Consider the following 19417-nt stretch of genomic DNA (forward strand, 5'->3'; position numbering starts at 1 on the left):
GTACTGTTACAGTACTTGCCACCACTGTGTTAACAAATCTAGGAGAATTCCAAATTTTAGTTAAAATCAAAGTCAACACGCCGGCATTTGGTATCTTACAGGAGTGAAGGAAAGTCTTGCCTCCACAGTGGGCATAACCATTTTCTTCCCTTATTTCAAATGCAATGGGCAAGCATTAAAAGAGCAGTTATGGATTATGTAGAGCAGGCAACAGTGTGACACTTCCATTTTCTTTTTCAACCTAAATGAATACTTGTGAGAAGTGAAAAGTATATTTACAAAAATCTTTAGCCAGTTCAAATTCAACCCCCAGAGACAATATTTGCAGATTAATGGATGAAAATTAAATGCTATAATAATTTTCACTTAAGTGATCATAAATCTACACTAATCTTTTAAGAGAAGCAGTGGTAGAAGAGCCACCTGCAAAGTGGACCAAAGGTCAGGAGGACAACTTCCTGGTCCTCTTTAGAATAGCTAACACAGGTCTAACTGCTCCAAGAGTGTGCAGCGCATGCACAGTTAATTGTAGAAGAACCTCTTCCCCTTGGAAATACGCTATTCTTTCTTTATTTGTATTTTATTTTTTACCATAGAATGGAGGGAAGGAAAGAGCCTAGAACTCATATTTCCTTGATATTCTAAGTCACAGTTAAGTTTTAACTAATAACAATTGATGTCAACTTCTGTTTCTAGAGCACCTGGAGAATAAGAGTCTTGAACTTCTACATATCACCTGTTAGCTGTGGCTGTCAGGCCTGCTGCTCCTGATAGATACTGTGCATTTACAAAACAAAATGTTAAACTAAGTTTACCTCAGAAATAGAATTTACAAACAAAAACTTCTTCCTACCTCAAGAAAGCGAAACACAAAGGTATGTACTGAATTTTTACTGTCATCATGATTCATTTAAATATCAATTAATATAATAGTATTGTTAATTTTAATACTGTGGCATTAACAATAATATTGCAATAGTGCCTACAACCACAAACAGGTTGGTCTCCATTGTACAAATAGTCTATGCCCCAAAGAGCTTGCAATCTAAAAGACAAAACGTAATGGGAGGGTAGGCAGTTAAGTGGGATGTGCATAGTTCTTAGCCATTTACTAGCAGTGATCACAACTCGCCACCTGCTTGGTCTGCAGTTTTCTATATGCTTTACAGCAGAGGTGAGTTTTGAAGAGGGACATGGAGGATAAAGAGGTGGCTTGATAGATTCTTACTAAGCTTTCTCCACTCACACAGGGCAGCACAACAGAAAACTTGGAAGTATTTGTCGGAGAAGCGGCTGGTTGAGGCTGGCACTGCTAGCGCCCATTGAAAGTGGGCACAGACTTTGCGATAAGGAAATAGCTCAAATAGGTACAGTAAGACTAAACTTGGGTGTGTGTGTGAGGGGGTGAAAGTAAAGACAAAAGTTGCCAATGTAATATGATGATTCAATTATTTACAAGTAGGAAAAAATGTTGGTAATTAAAAAAAATTTAGACTGAACACTGAGGCAGGAGACATCCTTCACTCTGTGTTTTGCCCAGTGGCCATGACAAATAAGTAAGTAAATAAATACAAAATATTTCCCAACTCCCAGCAACAAGGAGTTAATTTGTATCCGGTAGCTCCTGACTGACCACTGACATCCCACCAGACTCTGTATAATTAGGCAGCATTTCTCATCAATAAGAAAACTAGTTCTGCTAGTTAACTGGTAGTATTATTGGAAAGAGGCTGCACTGACTAGTACACCATTGTTGTCTCTTTGTCTTTTTAAAGCCAGGGCAGGAGAGTCTTAAATTTTCAGATGAATGATCTCCAGAGACCCTCTATTTATTTTTCATCCAAAAAAGTCAAGCACGCCAGCTTTTCAGACCCAGTGCCACACTAGGATATGGGTAGGTGGAATGTGTCCAGTCCCACAGCTGGAACTTGACCCTAAAACCTTCTGACTCAAAGGCAAGAGGGTTATTTACTAAGCCATTCACAAGAATAACCATAAGGCAGGTGTGATTGTATAAAAGTATATTTTTATTAAACTATGTTTTGACCCAGCTCACTCTCACAATTTTGGCCTGAATTAATCTTCATGAGGCCTGAAAATTTTACTGTCAGTTTCTAATAAGGAAAAACAACAAACAGGCAGATAGGCCAAAAATTCAATATTCAAACCTTATTTTCAAATACAAAGATTTTCTCTACTCTGTAAACCCAGTCAAATAATTGTGATTTACAGCAAATCAGTTATTGTATTCATAAATGCAAGGACATTAGCAAACAACATACCTACCAAAAGAAATACTTTCATAATTTTGCAGGTGTACAAATCATAGCATATGGGAGAGGACTCAAAGAATACTGGGAAATGAAGCAGTCGAGGAAACACTATATGAAAAACAGCACCTACCTAGGTGGATATAAAACCAATTCTTTTCATCCAAGAGGTAATCTAATGCAATCTAAGTCTAACAGAGGGGCAAGTAGTCAACAATCACATTAAAAATAGTTAACCCACCAAATAAATGAAAATTGGTTTGTCTTTTGATAAGCAAAACTGACAATAATGGACTAATGTTGCTCATTCTTTGAGGTTAAACACAATTGACATAAGCTACACCTGAAACCAATCAGGGCTGAGGCTTTGAGAAGATTCACACGCGAGGACTAAATTTGTCACAAATGGGTTGGTTTCCGATCCTAATGTAGCCAAGTTGCTTTACTCTGACCTCCATTTAACAAATCAACTTAATGGGCAATGGGAGTGCTATAAAACTTAACAATGGAGTGATTTTAACTTTTAAAATATAGTTATGAAGCAAAATGTTAGAGAGCTCCTTCAATACTGGAAATCAAATTAAATCTAGACATTTTTTAACAGTCTTGACAGATATAATCCTAGTTACCATGTAAATTTATGGTAAGCTGCTGTGATATTAGTCACAGGTGCTACTTTTAATATATGGGCTACATCTGGCTGGGAATAAAATTTCTCAGAGGACTGAAAATGACCTCACTAACAGTCAATGGGGAGGGGGGATAAGACCACTGTAGCATACAAAAAGCTGGAGATATGGTCCACAACTGAATATTTTACATAAAATTCAAGTTACCTCCACAGATTGTAGGTTTATATTTTCAATACATAAATGGCGCAGACATATTTCAGTCAAACAGCCAAAATATTAAATTCGTAAAACAGCTATGAAATACTCTGGCTATGCACATAAAAACAAATTTTCCAACCTGTGATCAACAGGGAAGACAAAGTGATGTGCTGAGAAACTGAAAAAAGGAAGTATCAATATAGATTAAGTTCAGGAGTATTCAGTATTATTACGAAATGAGTTAAACTAAATTAAGTGATTACAGCAACTAAAAGAGCACTAATTCATTGAGAATGTGTTCCCTGTATCCCAATTCCATGGGATTTGGTAAATTTGTGAAGTTCTTCATGGTCATTAATCAAGGTGAAAGTACATATAGAAAGGACTAGCACCAAGGGATTGTCACCAAGTAAGAAGATTAAACTATATAAAGATCATAAATCGCATAGCCAGCAAGTTAGTTTTGATATACTGATAACAGGGACCATCCATTAGAGAGGACAAAAATAAATACGCCCTAGCACAGTTAAAGCAAAGTAACTGGAAATAGAGAGCACATACAAAACAGAAACTCTGCTTGCAGTGGATGCTTTCTGAGTTTTGGGTGTTATTACTGGTCTGGAGAAGGAGAGTTGGGAAGTATAACAATTTAATGGAAGATCTACAATGATTTAATTTCTTCTGAAATAACTGTTCAGAAGCTGTGCAAGTCTCCATTAAACAACTAATCGAAGAGACAAGATTTGCTATGATTCTCAGGATCCATGAGCCCTACACAGCAGGCAGTCTCCCTGCTCTTTTCTCCAGTCAAGAGTTTTATGGATAAAAGATTAAATTTATTAATTAAAATGGCTGAACCCAAAGCGTATGTCTACACAGCAACTGGACACCTGTGGCTGACCCATGCCAGCCGACTCAGGCTCGCAGGGCCTCGCAGGGCTATTTCAATGCAGTGTAAACTTATGGACTCAGGCTACAGCCCAAGCTCTGGGACCTTCCAACCACACAGGGTCCTAGAGCTCAGGCTCCAGCCCGAGCCTGGAAGTCTACACAGCAGTAAACAGCCCCGCAGCCTGAGCCCAAGGAGTCCAAGTTGCGGGTGTCTAGTTGCTGTATAGACATACCCTATGCAAACAAACCAGAAACAGCTTTTTCTATTTTTCTTTCAATAGCAGTAATTTTAGGTGTTCCATCTAAAAAGCAGTAGGCAAAACATTTTCAGATGGAAGTGACTCGTCCTTCTGCACTTTAGTGGACAGGGATTCAAGAATTTAGAGTAATGCAGAACATGTTTTATTAATTTAGATGGAATACCCCTGTATAAAACCAGTCATTGCCCAAGATGGTGTTAAACAAAGCTTGGGGTTTGGTATACAGAGACCTCAGTCCACTTAGTACCATGGTGCAAACACCATTAAAAATCATTATCTTTTTATTAAAGAGAAAAAGGAAAAACAGTTAAAGCATTTAAAATATTAAGTATTAAATAAGGCTTTCATTTTAATAGGAACAACCTCTTTTCCCTTTCCTTTTAGCTGGAGAGAGTTTTTAGAAGGAAAAATACCCAAGTTGTTTGACAGTCTCTTAGATGGTACCAAAGATGGTAAAAACCGTCCTGTCAGGGAAAAGAAAAGACGTTAGCTAAGATTGGCTGAAGCTGTTGTTGAAGTCTGATCCTGTTTCATCCCAGATGGGGTTTGAGATTCAGCGGAAGATTGTAAAGGGTCCCTCTCTCTGGCCTGGTTTGGTCAGGACATCTCTCAGGATCAGAATGACAAAGGCCCGAAGTCCCAGGAGATGGTGGAAGTGGCAGCCATGCTGGTGAACCTCACTCTAGTAGCCAATTTTTATCCCTACGTCTGTTTCTTTAAGGACCCACAAAAGGAATGGTGGACGGAATAGTCCATGTTCCCATTATTTTGTCAATCAATTAGGTCTAGTTTCCCCAAACACTAATTTTGGTTCACTGATTTCCAGTTCCAAACTCTTCTTACTTACTAAGCATGATCTTAACACAGTCCTTGTGTTATAACAGTATGGTTTTTTTGTTTGGACTAATTCAGTCTCTCCTTTGTGCGTCATTTCCTATCAACCTTTGTTATAATAGGTGATTGTGACCTCTTATTAACTTTCATATACTTTTTACAGTTGAGCTCACAATAAGAGTAACTTTGTAGGCCAAATTATAACAGATCAGATACAGGCCAGGAACCTTGAGGTTTTGAACAGTTTGGGGACAATTCTATCTTCTCTAGACCAGAGGTCCCCAAACTTTTCAGTCATGCCTCTCCCTTACCCCTCTGTTCCTTGTTTCCGCAGGAGCTGGGGCCAGGAGAAGGGTTGTGGTTGGGGGAGGCACGGATGGGGTAAGGAGGCCGAAGCTGGGGCTGCAGCTGAGGGCAGGTCTGGGGCCGGGAACAGAGCCATGGTCAGGGGCCAAGACTGGAGACGCAGCCGGGGGACCAAAGCTGGGGGTGGGGCCAGGGCCAGGGCCAGGAGCGGAAGCTCCAGTTGGGTCGCGGTCAAGGGCCAAGGCTGGGGGCAGGGCTAAGGGTGGAAGCCTGGGCCGGAGCAGAGCTAGGTAACACTCCCTTCCCGCCCCCCCTGGGGGCTGGCCCAGGCCCTGCACCATCTCCCCAAATGTTCCTTCATGCCCCCCGTCCTCTACTTTAGACAACAAACTTTTCAACTTTTTCTTTTTACCAGAGATTTCAGTAAATGAAGAAAAAAAATGTATTAGTAAACATTGCTACTCAGGCTCCTGAAGTAGTGACAGTATTTTTGTAACTCATTAACTCAGACTTTTGCTTTGACAAATTGAAATGGATTGGCTGCTCTATCAGTGAGTAATAGGCATTTTGTTTCAGTATCTGTCACTTGGGAATAGAAATTAAGAGCCTTTAAAACATGTTTCTTTTATGTAATACAAAGTGGCTTGAAAGCACAGATAACTTTTTTCTTTTTCTTCTGCTATCTCTCTCCACAGCCCCATTTTAAAGGGCAATAGTCTCAAACATCTGTAGCCTGACAGTTCACACAAACAGAGGGCAGTAGAACGGAGGAATGATGCAATGGGAAAACAGACAATGACAACAGTGTTTAGGGTGACCATATTTCCCCATGGGAAAATGGGACACTGCACAGGGAGAGGGGGGGCCTCGGGCCAGCCCTATGGCGCTGGGCTGACAGCCCAAGGACCAGTGTCTGGTGTCATCATTCACCTCCCCCCAAGTTCCTCCACACTCCCCTGGGGGCGGGCAGGGGAGGGAACGCCCCACTTTTTTGGCAAACTGGGCATTTCATAGAAACAGACTTTAAGGCCGGAAGGGACCATTATGATTGTCTAGTCTGACCTGCACAACGCAGGCCACAGAATCTCACCCACGCATTCCTGTAACAAACCTCTAACCTATGTCTGAGCTATTGAAGTCCCCAAATTGTGGTTTAAAGACTTTGAGGGGCAGAGAATCCTCCAGCAAGTGACCCGTGCCCCACGCTGCAGAGGAAGGCGAAAAACCCCCAGGGCCTCTGCCAATCAGCCCTGGAGGAAAATTCCTTCTAGACCCCAAATATGGCAATCAGCTAAACCCTGAGCATGTGGGCAAGACTCACCAGCCAGACACTCAGGAAAGAATTCTCTGTAGTAACTCAGATCCCACCCCATCTAACATCCCATCACAGGCTATTGGGCATATCTACCGCTAATAGTCAAAGATCAATTAATTGCCAAAATTAGGCTATCCCACCATATCATCCCTTCCATAAACTTATCAAACTTAGTCTTAAAGCAAGATATGTCTTTTGCCCCTACCTCTTCCCTTGGAAGGCTGTTCCAGAACTTCACTCCTCTGATGGTTAGAAACCTTCGTCTAATCTCAAGTCTAAACTTCTCAATGACCAGTTTATATCCATTTGTTCTTGTGTCCACACTGGCACTGAGCTTAAATAATTCCTCTCCCTCCCTGGTACTTATCCCTCTGATATATTTATAGAGAGCAATCATATCTCCTCTCAGCCTGCTTTTGGTTAGGCTAAACAAGCCAAGCTCTTTGAGTCTCCTTTCATACGACAGGTTTCCCATTCCTCGGATCCCTTCTCTGTACCTGCTCCAGTTTGAATTCATCTTTCTTAAACATGGGAGACCAGAACTGCACACAATATTCCAGATGAGGTCTCACCAGTGCCTTGTATAATGGTACTAACACCTCCTTATCTCTACTGGAAATACCTCGTCTGATGCATCCCAAGACCACATTAGCTTTTTTCACGGCCATATCACATTGGCGGCTCATAGTCATCCTGTGATCAACCAATACTCCGAGGTCCTTCTCGTCCTCCTCCGTTACTTCCAAGTGATGCGTCCCCAGTTTATAACAAAAATTCTTGTTATTAATCCCTAAATGCATGATCTTGCACTTTTTACTATTAAATTTCATCCTATTACTATTACTCCAGTTTACAAGGTCATCCGGATCTTCCTATATAATATCCCGGTCCTTCTCTGTATTGGCAATACCTCCCAGCTTTGTGTCATCCGCAAACTTTATTAGCACATTCCCACTTTTTGTGCCAAGGTCAGTAATAAAAAGATTAAATAAGATTGGTCCCAAAACCAATCCCTGAGAAACTCCACTAGTAACCTCCTTCCAACCTGACAGGTCATCTTTCAGTGTGACCCATTGTAGTCTCCCCTTTAACCAGTTCCTTATCCACCTTTCAATTTTCATATTGATCCCCATCTTTTTCAATTTAGCTAATAATTCCCCATGTGGAACTGTACCAAATGCCTTACTGAAATTGAGGTAAATTAGATCCACTGTGTTTCCTTTGTCTAAAAAAATCTGTTACCTTCTCAAAGAAGGAGATCAGGTTGGTTTGATACAATCTACCTTTTGTAAAACCATGTCGTATTTTGTCCCCATAACCATTGACCTCAATGTCCTTAACTACTTTCTCCTTCAAAATTTTTTCCAAGACCTTGCATACTACAGATGTCAAACGAACAGGCCTGTAGTTACCCAGATCACCTTTTTTTCCCTTTCTTAAAAATAGGAACTACTTTAGCAATTCTCCAGTAATTCTCCAATACGGTACCCCTGAGTTTACAGATTCATTAAAAATGTTTGCTAATGGGCTTGCAATTTCACGTGCCAGTTCCTTTAATATTCTTGGATGAAGATTATCTGGGCCCCCTGATTTAGTCCCATTAAGCTGTTCAAGTTTGGCTTCTACCTCGGATGCGGTAATATCTACCTCCATATCCTCCTTCCCATTTGTCATCCTACTATTATCCCTAAACTCATTAGCCTCATTAAAGACTGAGGCAAAGTATTTGTTTAGATATTGGGCCATGCCTAGATTATCCTTAACCTCCACTCCATCCTCAGTTTAGCGGTCCCATTTGCTCTTGCCAATTGAGGATAAGCTGGCAAAAGCAAATGGGACAAATGCCCAGTTTTGCCAAGAAAGTTGGGAAATCCAGGACAGGGCTTAAAAAGGGGACTATCCTAGCCAAAACGGGACATATGGTCACCCTACCTGTTTTAGATGTTTTGCCAATCAAAAGAGAAGCTGTAATTGTAAAAAAAAACATCTGTGAACATGGCAGGATCAGTATCAGGTTGGACTGATGGCTGTCTCCAGTGAAGCTGGGACCATGTATGATGGCTAGTCTTCTTGCTGAGCCATTACAGGATTCTGCAATTCACTGTAGACAAGTTTGAAGTGATCAGGCACCATGATTTTCTCATGCCTCAGTCCCCCCCAGCTGCCCCAGACCTGTTTCTGAAGCCAAAGGTCACAAGTACCAATGCTACACACCTGCAGATGACTGGGGGCCAGAGTGTTTGGCAACTACTACAACCAAAGATTACTTGAGGGATGGTGGTGGTTGGACCATCACCTTAGAGCAGCTATTCTGAAGTGTACAATCCTGGCTGGGCAGTTTGTTTTCATCCTTATTCATAATTATTGTATTTTAAGTATTATACAACTTAGAGCACCTATTCATAGCTCTGTAACTGAAAGAAAAAATACATCATGTTTAGAAGGCTAAAGGAGAAACTTGCTTGTCTGTATTTGGCTGGGGTCTGGTAATCTGGGTAGGGAATGGAGTGAACAGCAATGATTATAATATGGCTATGAGGAGAAAGTGGAAAATAACATTTCAGACATAGAAACTGCCTAAATGAGGGATGGGGAACAAGCTGCAATGGACACCAGATGCTTTTCTTTCTGGGCAGGGTTGGATGGAGGACACTATGTACATCAATATTTTTTCAAACCAAGACATCACGACTAGCATGCAATGGCAATTACAGCAGAGAAAAGGACTGACAACAGGAAGTACATTCACGGACTTATTTTAGGAAAACAGTTTGAAATGTTCCAACTCATTTTCTGAAAATCACTCTCAAAAGCCCATTTTTATAAAATTTATCTTCAAAAAAACAAACACCATCAGCAGTTCCAAGTGAAGTCCTGTAATAAAATAATTTCCCAAGCCAGAAGCATAATTTCTGATAGCTTTTAATCAAGTTAATCTCAGCCTGAAAGCTTCAGGAATCTAAATAACTCTCTCATTTCACAGAAGTTTCATTTCATTCTCCCTGATACTGAAAATAATATACATAAACCAAGTTCAAGTCTACGCATTTGAGTGACTTTATAATAAAAACTCTGTTTATATTCTTAACATCTGTTGACATACAGAGTCTTTGTAAACCTGGCATAGATTTTAAAGCCACAGAATTTTCCATGCATCATGCCCATTATCTGTGGGAAGCAATAAAGAAACAATGAATACATTAATCATACTCATATCATCTGCAAAACATAAATCTGAAATACCTTTCGTGTCAGCTTAACTGCTCAGGTTTTTGGGTTTGTTTTTTTTACACACCTGATTTTATGCCATCTGTAAAAGGGCAGGATGAAGATCATAGAGGAAACTGTATTTCTTGGCTGTCTGACTTTTACTAAATATTCACACTAAGTTCTGCAAACAGAAGATTTATTAAATAAAAGAAGTTACACCTAAAAGTCCATGTTTATTAAAGGACAGCATATTGACTGCAAAACTCTACAAAACAGGTAGCTAGCTAGCTCCATTTTTGGCACTTTTGTTTCTCTGATCTGTAATATGCTTTTGAAACGTACCAATAAATAAGTAAATGTTGTGTGGGGACATTAGTAAATATAAGCATTGGTAGATGAATTAAACTATACCAGTTCAGTTTATCTTCAGTGCCACCTTCCCAGGAGACAAACATTAGCTCTCTAACTCCAGCTGCAAACATGCATGCATTCTCTAGCCAGATTCCACCTTAAGTCATTCCCCAAGGCTAAGAGATCACCAACTTGTTCTACAGCCTGAAATTTCAAATGGCGATGTTACATCACCTCAGCTGCCCCAATTTTCTAAATGCTTAAAGCCAAAATTCTGCCTTATATAGATGCATGTAACCCCCTTGACCACAACGAAAGCAGTGTAGACAGTTTGGCCCGTTAGTTTACCCAGTGATACACAGAGCTGAAAGTGCCAGAAGTTTTGAATTCTTAAGCCAATTTCCAATCATTCATAGTAATGATAGCTCTTACGTAGCCCTTTCCATCTCACACTTTTAAGGGTCAAGCAGGAATGGGGGCACACTGAGCATCCACCAATATCTTCCACCCAACTGGAACAGACATTTCAAAAAAGTACCATTTTAAGATGATATATTTGGTGGGGTGAGACCTAGCCAATTCTGAACCCAGAAAAAAAAAACAACAGACTATTAACTTTAGGCTTAGTATACCGTACAGTGTACATTTAAATATATTTTGACTTTCCACTTTAGCATCCTCTTCATGTCTCTCTCTTGGACTTGCAACTTTATGAATAGCTGACTAATTTCTACCCTGTAACATTTCAAGGATAAAGCCTTAAAAAAAATCAACTATTTAATTCTCCTTCTGACGTCTTCACTGCTCTAAGTAGCTGGGTTTTCCGGATTTCTATTACAGGACTGTGTTTGTTCTCATCTCTTTGGTATATAGTCCATTGCCTAAAGATGATCAGCAGAAATTATTTATTTCACTTATTTGCAATATGCAAAGGCTACTTTATGCTAATTTTTTAAAAAAGCATTTCCAGCTATGCTGAGCCAACAAGCTCTCCAATTACACCGTCGCATGGACACTTTAAAGAGTGCCACCAGCGTGAAAGCTGTAAGCTCAGCACCTAGAGTACGACTACATTTGATGCAGAGAATTAGCTATCCCTCTGTCCTTGGCTTTCCAGTTCTCCCATCCAGTTCTCATGTAAAGGCCCCCTCATGGTTTTCCCCTCCTTCATTGCCTCATAATTTGTTTCGTTTGAAGTTGTTTGTTTTGTACTATTATTAACTCCCAGGTTTAAAGTGCAATCCAGGAAAAATGTATTCAGGGCTCCACATGTGACATTCTATACCTGCTCCTGCTCTGTATTGTAGCGATGCTGCTCTTTTCTCCCTACCTCACAGAACATTTTAATCTAAGTTCTCTCTAATGGCTGCAATTTCCTCACTATGACAATTAAGTATTTGAAATATTAAAAAGGATGGGCATTGCAAATTGTCATTTACACATTTCACTTCACAGGGTCTCCTAAAGACATTGGTCTGGATTATACTATGGCCATGAGAATAAACAGCACATTATGCAGCACTAACATGCTTCAGTCTACAAATCTAGATAGATATTACACTGCAAATACAGTGTGGTGTGGATGGGACAGAGGTGAAGGGGAAGGAGGAGAAGAGGTATCTTCAGAGGAATATGGCATCTTTTAAAAAAAAAAATGTAACCTTACCCTTCACCCCTGGGACAGCATAGCCCTTTCAAAAATAAAGTAGGAACTGGGAATTATCTTCATCTGTTCCCATTCCACACGTAGATTATCATCTGCCTAAAACTGTAAGAATAGATGATCTTTCACAGCTAATCTTTAGTATATAACAATCTACTACATTTTGACCAGAACAGAGGATTATTAAATTGACTGTACCCAAGCAATAGAAATGAGGGGAAGAGCAGTAGGAGACCTAAACAAACACATTTAGGGGCAATTTTTCAAAAACGTTGGGTGGATACCTACACACAAACATGTGCACAACTGCAGAGTCATATGCTACAAGGCAAAGCTTTAACCTTTTGATAATGTGACCCTAAATCTGCATAAGACGATCCAAGCTAGAATAAAAATAGGTCACTGATATAAAAGGTGTAGCAAATATTAGTAAGGCCAGATTTTAAAAAAAGAGCAATGAGAAAATTAAATCAGACATAACTGAAACGAATATATTTTCTCCAAATAAACCCAAGTTTAAGGGCACTGAAATGGGAAGGATATGTTAGGATTAATTCTTGTCTTATTTAGCAGGGCCATAATACAGCTAATTATTGCTCTTCTAACTTGTCTTTTTTTGTATGCATCTCACTTGATTAATCAGAAATCAAATTTTCTTTCCGAAACGAGATATAGTAACAAGAATCTAGTTGACAATCTTATCTTAAGAAAATATATTAAATCATAGTTGGCCATATGGTGCCACCGATTTTCAAAGCAGATTTCATCTCTGATTTCAAATTTTAAAATTCTTAAAAATTGATGACACAGCATGGCCCAGGGTTTTGACTTAAAATTCAAGCCCAACAGGGTTTACAATCTGCTGTATCAAAGGTAGCCTTACAGAGCGTCTATTGCAATTCATTCAAGACAGTACCATAACTGTCCTTTTCTGTATAAAAGGTGAGTTTTATGACACTTCTCACATTTTTTCCCCGAGTTTGGTAAATAACTGTGCTTTCATTCTTACTCACCTTTGTAAAGTTCTTGATAGCAAATATTTTTATGATTAAGTTAGGAGTGCTAGTAATAACAAAGATATCAACAGTAAAATTCAGCTTGCCTTACCATGGAACAATGCCAATAAAGTCAATGAATTACACTTGGGTAACTGAGATTAGAATCTGGCCTGATAGTTTCAGTGACACTACTGACATGAGGAAAGCAAACACGATTTGGTCCCAAATACTCCTAGGTTTGTGGATGTGAACATCTCTTCACTAGGAACACAATACAAACTAGGATAATTACATTTCCTTTTATATTAAGAATAATATATAGCAATAGTTACCTGATTAAAAGTTTTGAAATTGAACTCTTTGTAGATGGCATCTCTTTCACCCAGCTCAGACCATCCTGAAGCTTTGAGGTCAAGTAAAACTTGGGTCCTTTCCTCTGTTGTCAACCAGTGAGACTGTGAAGACTGTAAAGGAAAAAAAAATACATTCCAGAACTGGGGTTAATGTCCTCTCATTTCCTTACACAACAATAAGAAAAATATGTGCTGAAATTATGATTTATGTATTTCAAAAATATAATCCTTCAGGACAACAGAAGTGGAAAATTTACTATGCGGTTTTGTTCCACTTTATAATTTAACAGAACACCATCACTTGCCAGTTAACTGAGCCATGAAACACAACTATTTTGGTGAATTAACTTTGGTTACGTGCTTGCATACAAGAGTTTTTTACTCTTTTGCTGGAATGAAATATGGACTCAGGAATACCTTTGTCCAGTAGTATTCTTACTTTCATTTATATAAGGCCTATCGGAATTATCCATATACTGTGAAGCTTGAAATATATGATGACAATCCAATTTTGCCATTTTCCCCTCATTTAAATATTAAAGTTAAACATAATGTACAGTAATTAGTCGAAGTTAAAAGGGGCATATCACCTGAAATACTAAGCATAACCAATTTTAAATTAGAAAAGCATAGATTATACCAGAAATCACTGTGTACTATGTATAATTATTGTACCCTGTATTTCCTAAGAAGAAAGTTTAAAAAACAAAAAGCAAGATTGTTACTATTTGAGTTCAGTAACTATTTATAAATGTTTCTCTATGGCATTGAAAGGAAAAACAAACAATCTGGCACAAAGGATATGTGCTACCCCAAATTTGCACACAAGGCATTCCACAGACAGCACTGAGGAGTTCTGTATAAGGATATGAAGAATGGTCCCCTCTCATACCATTACAAATCAGAAGTAACTCAATTAAATAGAATTCCCACTAAAAGGCCCAGACTCAGCAAGGTACTTAAGCATTTGTCTAACTTTAAGCAAATGAGTACTCCTCCACACATTTAATATTTAAGCACATGCTTAAGTACCTTGCTGAATCAGGACCTAAAACAGGTATGAGGTCAGAATGAGACCTTGAGAGTAGAATAAGATCCTAAAAGTTTACTAAATTGCTCCCTGAAAATACAGAACACACTCCCTCCCTCTGACAGAATGTATGAGATATTAAACTGATACTATACTTGATCTTAGCTAAAATCCAAGTATTTCATCCAAAGGTCGATTATCCAATTGTCTGTCCCTGGTCACAGACCCATCCCAAACTCATTCTAAGAACACAATAGGTAGACCAGGAGCCCTTGTGTCACCTTAGAGACTAACAAATGTATTTGGGCTTAAGCTTTCATGGGCTAAGACCCACTTCATCAATAGGTAGAACAGAAATTCTCAGTTGCCTTTTGTCTTTGCATATATTAATAATCAACCATCCTCATTTTGTGAAAACTTACAGACAATTAGCTGAACAATTATCTACCAAAAACTGCAAAATAGAATCTAAGATGGGAGTTCCACCCACTAGATCTGCCTTTGTAAATAGTTTTTATTTTGACCGTTTTAAAGTGTGTGGTTACTTCATTCTAGAAGTGCCAGACCATGTATAATCCACAGGCTATGTTCTCAAACTTAATTATACACTCATTTGGCAATGTTGATGTGAACTTTTTTTGAAAATATAGTCTGCTGTGTATGTGTATACAAGTACTGCATCTTTGTACACATCTTTAATATAAAAAGTTACCACTTCACCACTAGATGGTGCTACATGTCAAATCAGAAGTTAATTCAATTACTTGTAATTAAGCAGCAGAAAGGTTTTAAGATTGTTCCTTATTACTGAATGATATTGGCACAGAAAGTAATGATAAATACACATGCATCATTTAAAGATTAAATATACATATTACTATAACCTAGTAATTAACTCCACGAAGCAAAATATAACACATTCACTAACCAGGAGGATAAAAGAGCACTCTGTACAAATGCAGTTAATGCAACTGATTTAAACAATTGTTTTCAACTGGATTCACCCATTCTAACAAACAAGTTTTAAATATCCAAAAACTAACATTTCAATCTAGTCTATCTAGCCTTCCGTATAAAACAGTTGCCTTGCTTTAATATAAAATTATTATTTCATCAACATATATATAAGTGTTGCTACAGGAACATTTATTGATTAGAATTTCCCTTTAAGCCTGTTTTAAAGCATGTACAAATAGTCTCTGGGCTGAAATTTGTCATGTTTATAGTCAGCCAGGAGGTAAAATTGTTTTGTTTCGTTGGAGATTTTTCTGTTCTTATTTTTTAGAACCAGTTAAGACATTTCAGTCGTTTCTTGAGGCTTTATCCAAACCCCACTGGAGTAACGGAGAATCCATCCATTTCAGATTTGAACATCAGATTTTAATAAATAGATTTATTTTGTTTGCCACAGGCCTGGTCCTCAGTGCACACCAGCTCTTTTGACACTGAAGAAATTTTGCTTAGAAATAATGGTCGTAAAAGTCAAGTTCTGCATTCTGGCTGCATATACACAGGTGCACCTGCCACTGACTTAAAAAGTTTAGTAAAAAGCAGTATATGGAGCACATGCTGATTTATTTTAAGACAACGTTAAGGAGGTGCAAGGCTCCAGAAACATGTTCACATGTGTGTATCTGTGGTGACAAACAATGAAGAACAGTGTAAACCCACTGAAGAGGTGGAAAGATACAACAAAAACAAACAGAATATGGACACTGAAAAGTAAACATAAGACTTAGCATACAAAACCAACCCATTATTTACTGATTATATCTTGTCATATGATGGGCCCTAAGCTAGTTAAAAAATAACAGCTTTATTTGAAAGCAGTCCATGAAAGAAAGAGAGGAGTCTGATGCTGAAGCATCCATTATCCTGTATCAAAGATTTGCGTAATAAAATATGTTCTGGGGGAAATGGGGGAGCTATTACCTAATTTTGCATATATGATTATCTATTACTTGATGTCAAAATCAGACTGCCTATGCTCTATACAGACTGAAATGCAGGGGATGCAAATAATCATATCTTCTGAGAGAAGAGGGGGTAGATCCAAGACTGAAACAGACTTAAATTTTATTAAAGCTAATGTTAAAATTATAATATATAGGTTAAGAAAAGAGTGTCTGTACATCTGGGTATAATGCTTAAATTATGTGAAAGTACAAAGGCTGGTTTAAAAGTCAAACAGTACATATAGTACATAATCAGCAATAACCTACATTTAGATGAACATTTAAAGCAGGAGTCAGCAACCTTTCAGAAGTGGTGTGCCGAGTCTTCATTTATTCACTCTAATTTAAGGTTTTACGTGCCAGTAATACATTTTAACGTTTTTAGAAGGTCCCTTTCTATAAGTCTGTAATATATAACTAAACTATGGTTGTATGTAAAGTAAATAAGATTTTTTAAATGTTTAAGAAGCTTCATTTAAAATTAAATTAAAATGCAGAGCCCCCTGGACCGGTGGCCAGGACCCGGGCAGTGTGAGTGCCACCGAAAATCAGCTCACCTGCTGCCTTTGGCACGCGTGCCATAGGTTCCCTAGCCCTGATTTAAAGATACAGTTTAGTTATTAGCAATACTAGATAAAGAACAAATTCAACTACCCCCAGGATAATTCCCAAAGAATTACCATACTCCTGGTCAGGATCCTGGCTCCCAAGCCCATGCAGCAACCCAACTTTGGTATTCCTTTGGCTCAGCAGATTTACTACTCTGCCTAATACATACTTAATACATTTTTTTCACGCAGTGGCTTTTAAAGGACACTGCGTTCAGAGGAATTAGGAGATGAGATGGCAGGGCTGGTTGTGAAGAGCATCTGGGGCAATCAAGGATGGATGAACTGGGCACAGCCTGAAAGCTCCATCAGCTGGTTTGCCCAGGGAAAATCACATTCAGACAACCTGCACAAGATAATTTTCACTTCTTTAGAGCCTTTCAGTGCAGTGCTGCAAATATGAGTGAATTACACTTCTGTGCAACCCTAGGAGTTAGGTATTATTACTCCCACTTTAAAGATGGGTAACCTGAAGTTCAGACAAGTCAAGTGACTTGCTCAAGGTCAAATTGTGAATTTGTGTCAGAGCTAGAGATAAAACCCGTCTCCTGATTATGAATCCTGTGCTTCCCAGTATCATATCCACATAACCCACCCATTCACATGTTGACAGATATGAAGAACCAAAGCTGCTTCTCACATCGACAGATCATGAGCTTTCAGCTGGTAAATGGAACATCCAGGTCAGTCGAGCAGGAAAAGTTTTTTGATGGGTAATCAAGCACGTAAGGATTAGAATAATAATTTCTTAGTGTCCCTAGTTTGGGGGAGCGGGGGGGGGGTTTAAAAGTGCATTTGAGTCCCTCACCTCCCACCACTTTCCCCTGAATATTTAGTTAAACTAAGCGCCAAGAGTTGGGAGAACTTTTTAAACCAATTGTTATTTGTTTCAGTGTGAATCGCACCTGGCACATTATTGGTGACAGACAAACAGTAAATATTAGAACTGCTCAAAACGGATTACGCAACATTTTGCAAGGCTGTTGTTCACCCATCACCCCATTTCTCTGGGGAAGTCATTCTTGCCTGCCCTCAGGGGCTCATACCCACCTGATCCCCAGAAAGTCTCCTCCTTACCCACCTAACCTGGCCCCTTATCAGGAAACAAATCGAGCCAATTTGCAATGCTGTGAGTGGAAAGTATTTTTTCATGATAGCTGCATTTTGTGTTCCACAATTAAAATCTTCATTTAAAAAACACAAAAACAAATTAAGCATCAAATCCTTATCATAGCAAAGGAAATCACAAACGTAGAGGTATGCACCCAACTCTGCAGACAGCATGAAACAAAAGCTCAGGCAGATGTGAAGTGCCATCTTTACCTCAGCAGACAGTTGGCTCTGAACCCTAATGATGGTGATGCAAGAGTCCAGGCAGTTAGCTCTTTCACAGCGCAGAGGGAAAATGAGGGACGATCCTATTATGACGCATCCAGCACAAGTAACATCTGGAGTGGGGTCCCCAGAGTGCGGAACTTGGCTTAGGGCTGAGCTGAGGAGAGAAGACCGGGACTCCCGCTCCCAGGGGGCTTTCCTCTGTCCTCAGCCCCTGCCACCCGGGGGACTCCCGCCTGCCCAGCCCTGGAGAGCTCCCTCTGCCCATGCCGCCTGCCCCGCGCCTGGATGGCTGCTCGCTTGCCCCAGGATCTCTGGGGAGCTCCCCAGGTCCGCTGCCCTCCCGCACCCCCGGGGCGGGCCCTGCCTGGCCTCTCACCATGGCGGAGAGGCTCCTGCTGCCGGGTCCCGAGCCGCCCTGCCTCGCGCCCGCCGTCGCTGCCAGGCGCGCTCCGACCCGCGCCAGCCGCAGCCCGACCCCGCCGCCTCCCATCGCCTCAGCGCGGCCGCGGCCCCGCCCCCTCACGGCGCGAAGGGCCCAGTGCAGGGACCGACGCAAGTGCCTGCGGCCGTCCCAGCGCGGCCCCTCCCTTCACGCAGCCCAGGGAGGGACGCGGGCTCGTCCGCGCCCGGCGCCCCCGTCAGGGGGTTCCCCCAAACCCCGACAAGAATGGGACTTACCCCCTCATCTGCACGGAGCTCCCCTGCGCTGGGCGAATGGTACTTACCACCCCCCGCCCCCCAGCTGTGGTCCATGCACCTCTGCTGCAAAACCCCAGCCCCCCCCGGGACCCCGACCCTTCACCTTTGTCAGTTGCAAGGCAGCTGCACTAGAAGGAGCAGGGACCCACCCGCTGCAGCGTGGGGCTGCAGGCAGAACTCCTCACCGGCTGCTAGTGGCTTCGATCATCAAAACAAGGGAGTGCCAGGAGTTTATTCTTCAGCCTTCACGCGGGTTGTTTCTATTTCCATTCAGTTCGGTTTGGCCAGTGAAGTTGGTTTCAGGTTCAGGTCCTTAGAGCTGCAAAGGCAGCCTTTCCAACTGAGCAAGGGATGGTTTAAAAAAAAAATAAAAAAAGAAGGACTTTACAGAACATAAGCCCCATAAAAAATTGTAAAGGATTGATTATAAAAGTTTTAATTTTGGTATAAATTGGGGCCTTGGAAAATATGGTTCTATTCTAAAACAATGACAATGCAAAAAAAAA

General features: G+C 40.2%; 1 protein-coding gene across 4 annotated transcripts in view; it reads right to left on the reverse strand.

Annotated features, from left to right (window-relative positions):
- Window positions 1-18734, reverse strand: part of PCBD2 (pterin-4 alpha-carbinolamine dehydratase 2) — a 34798-nt gene extending 16064 nt beyond the window's left edge. The window contains exons 1-3 of one of the 4 annotated variants that reach the window (XM_073355528.1): window positions 18589-18734; window positions 13261-13392; window positions 11829-11906 (exon numbers count right to left, since the gene is read on the reverse strand). In XM_073355528.1, the coding sequence (XP_073211629.1) occupies window positions 11829-11906; window positions 13261-13392; window positions 18589-18702 (324 nt within the window). In that variant the 5' untranslated portion in view covers window positions 18703-18734. Of the gene's footprint in view, window positions 1-10001; window positions 10091-11828; window positions 11907-13260; window positions 13393-18588 lie in introns of those variants that run through there. The other 3 variants (XM_073355524.1, XM_073355527.1, XM_073355526.1) reach the window with 3 other exon arrangements.
- Window positions 18735-19417: the final 683 nt, after the last annotated feature.

The sequence above is a fragment of the Lepidochelys kempii genome, chromosome 8, assembly GCF_965140265.1.
Source record: "Lepidochelys kempii isolate rLepKem1 chromosome 8, rLepKem1.hap2, whole genome shotgun sequence".
NCBI classification, from domain to species: Eukaryota; Metazoa; Chordata; order Testudines; family Cheloniidae; genus Lepidochelys; species Lepidochelys kempii.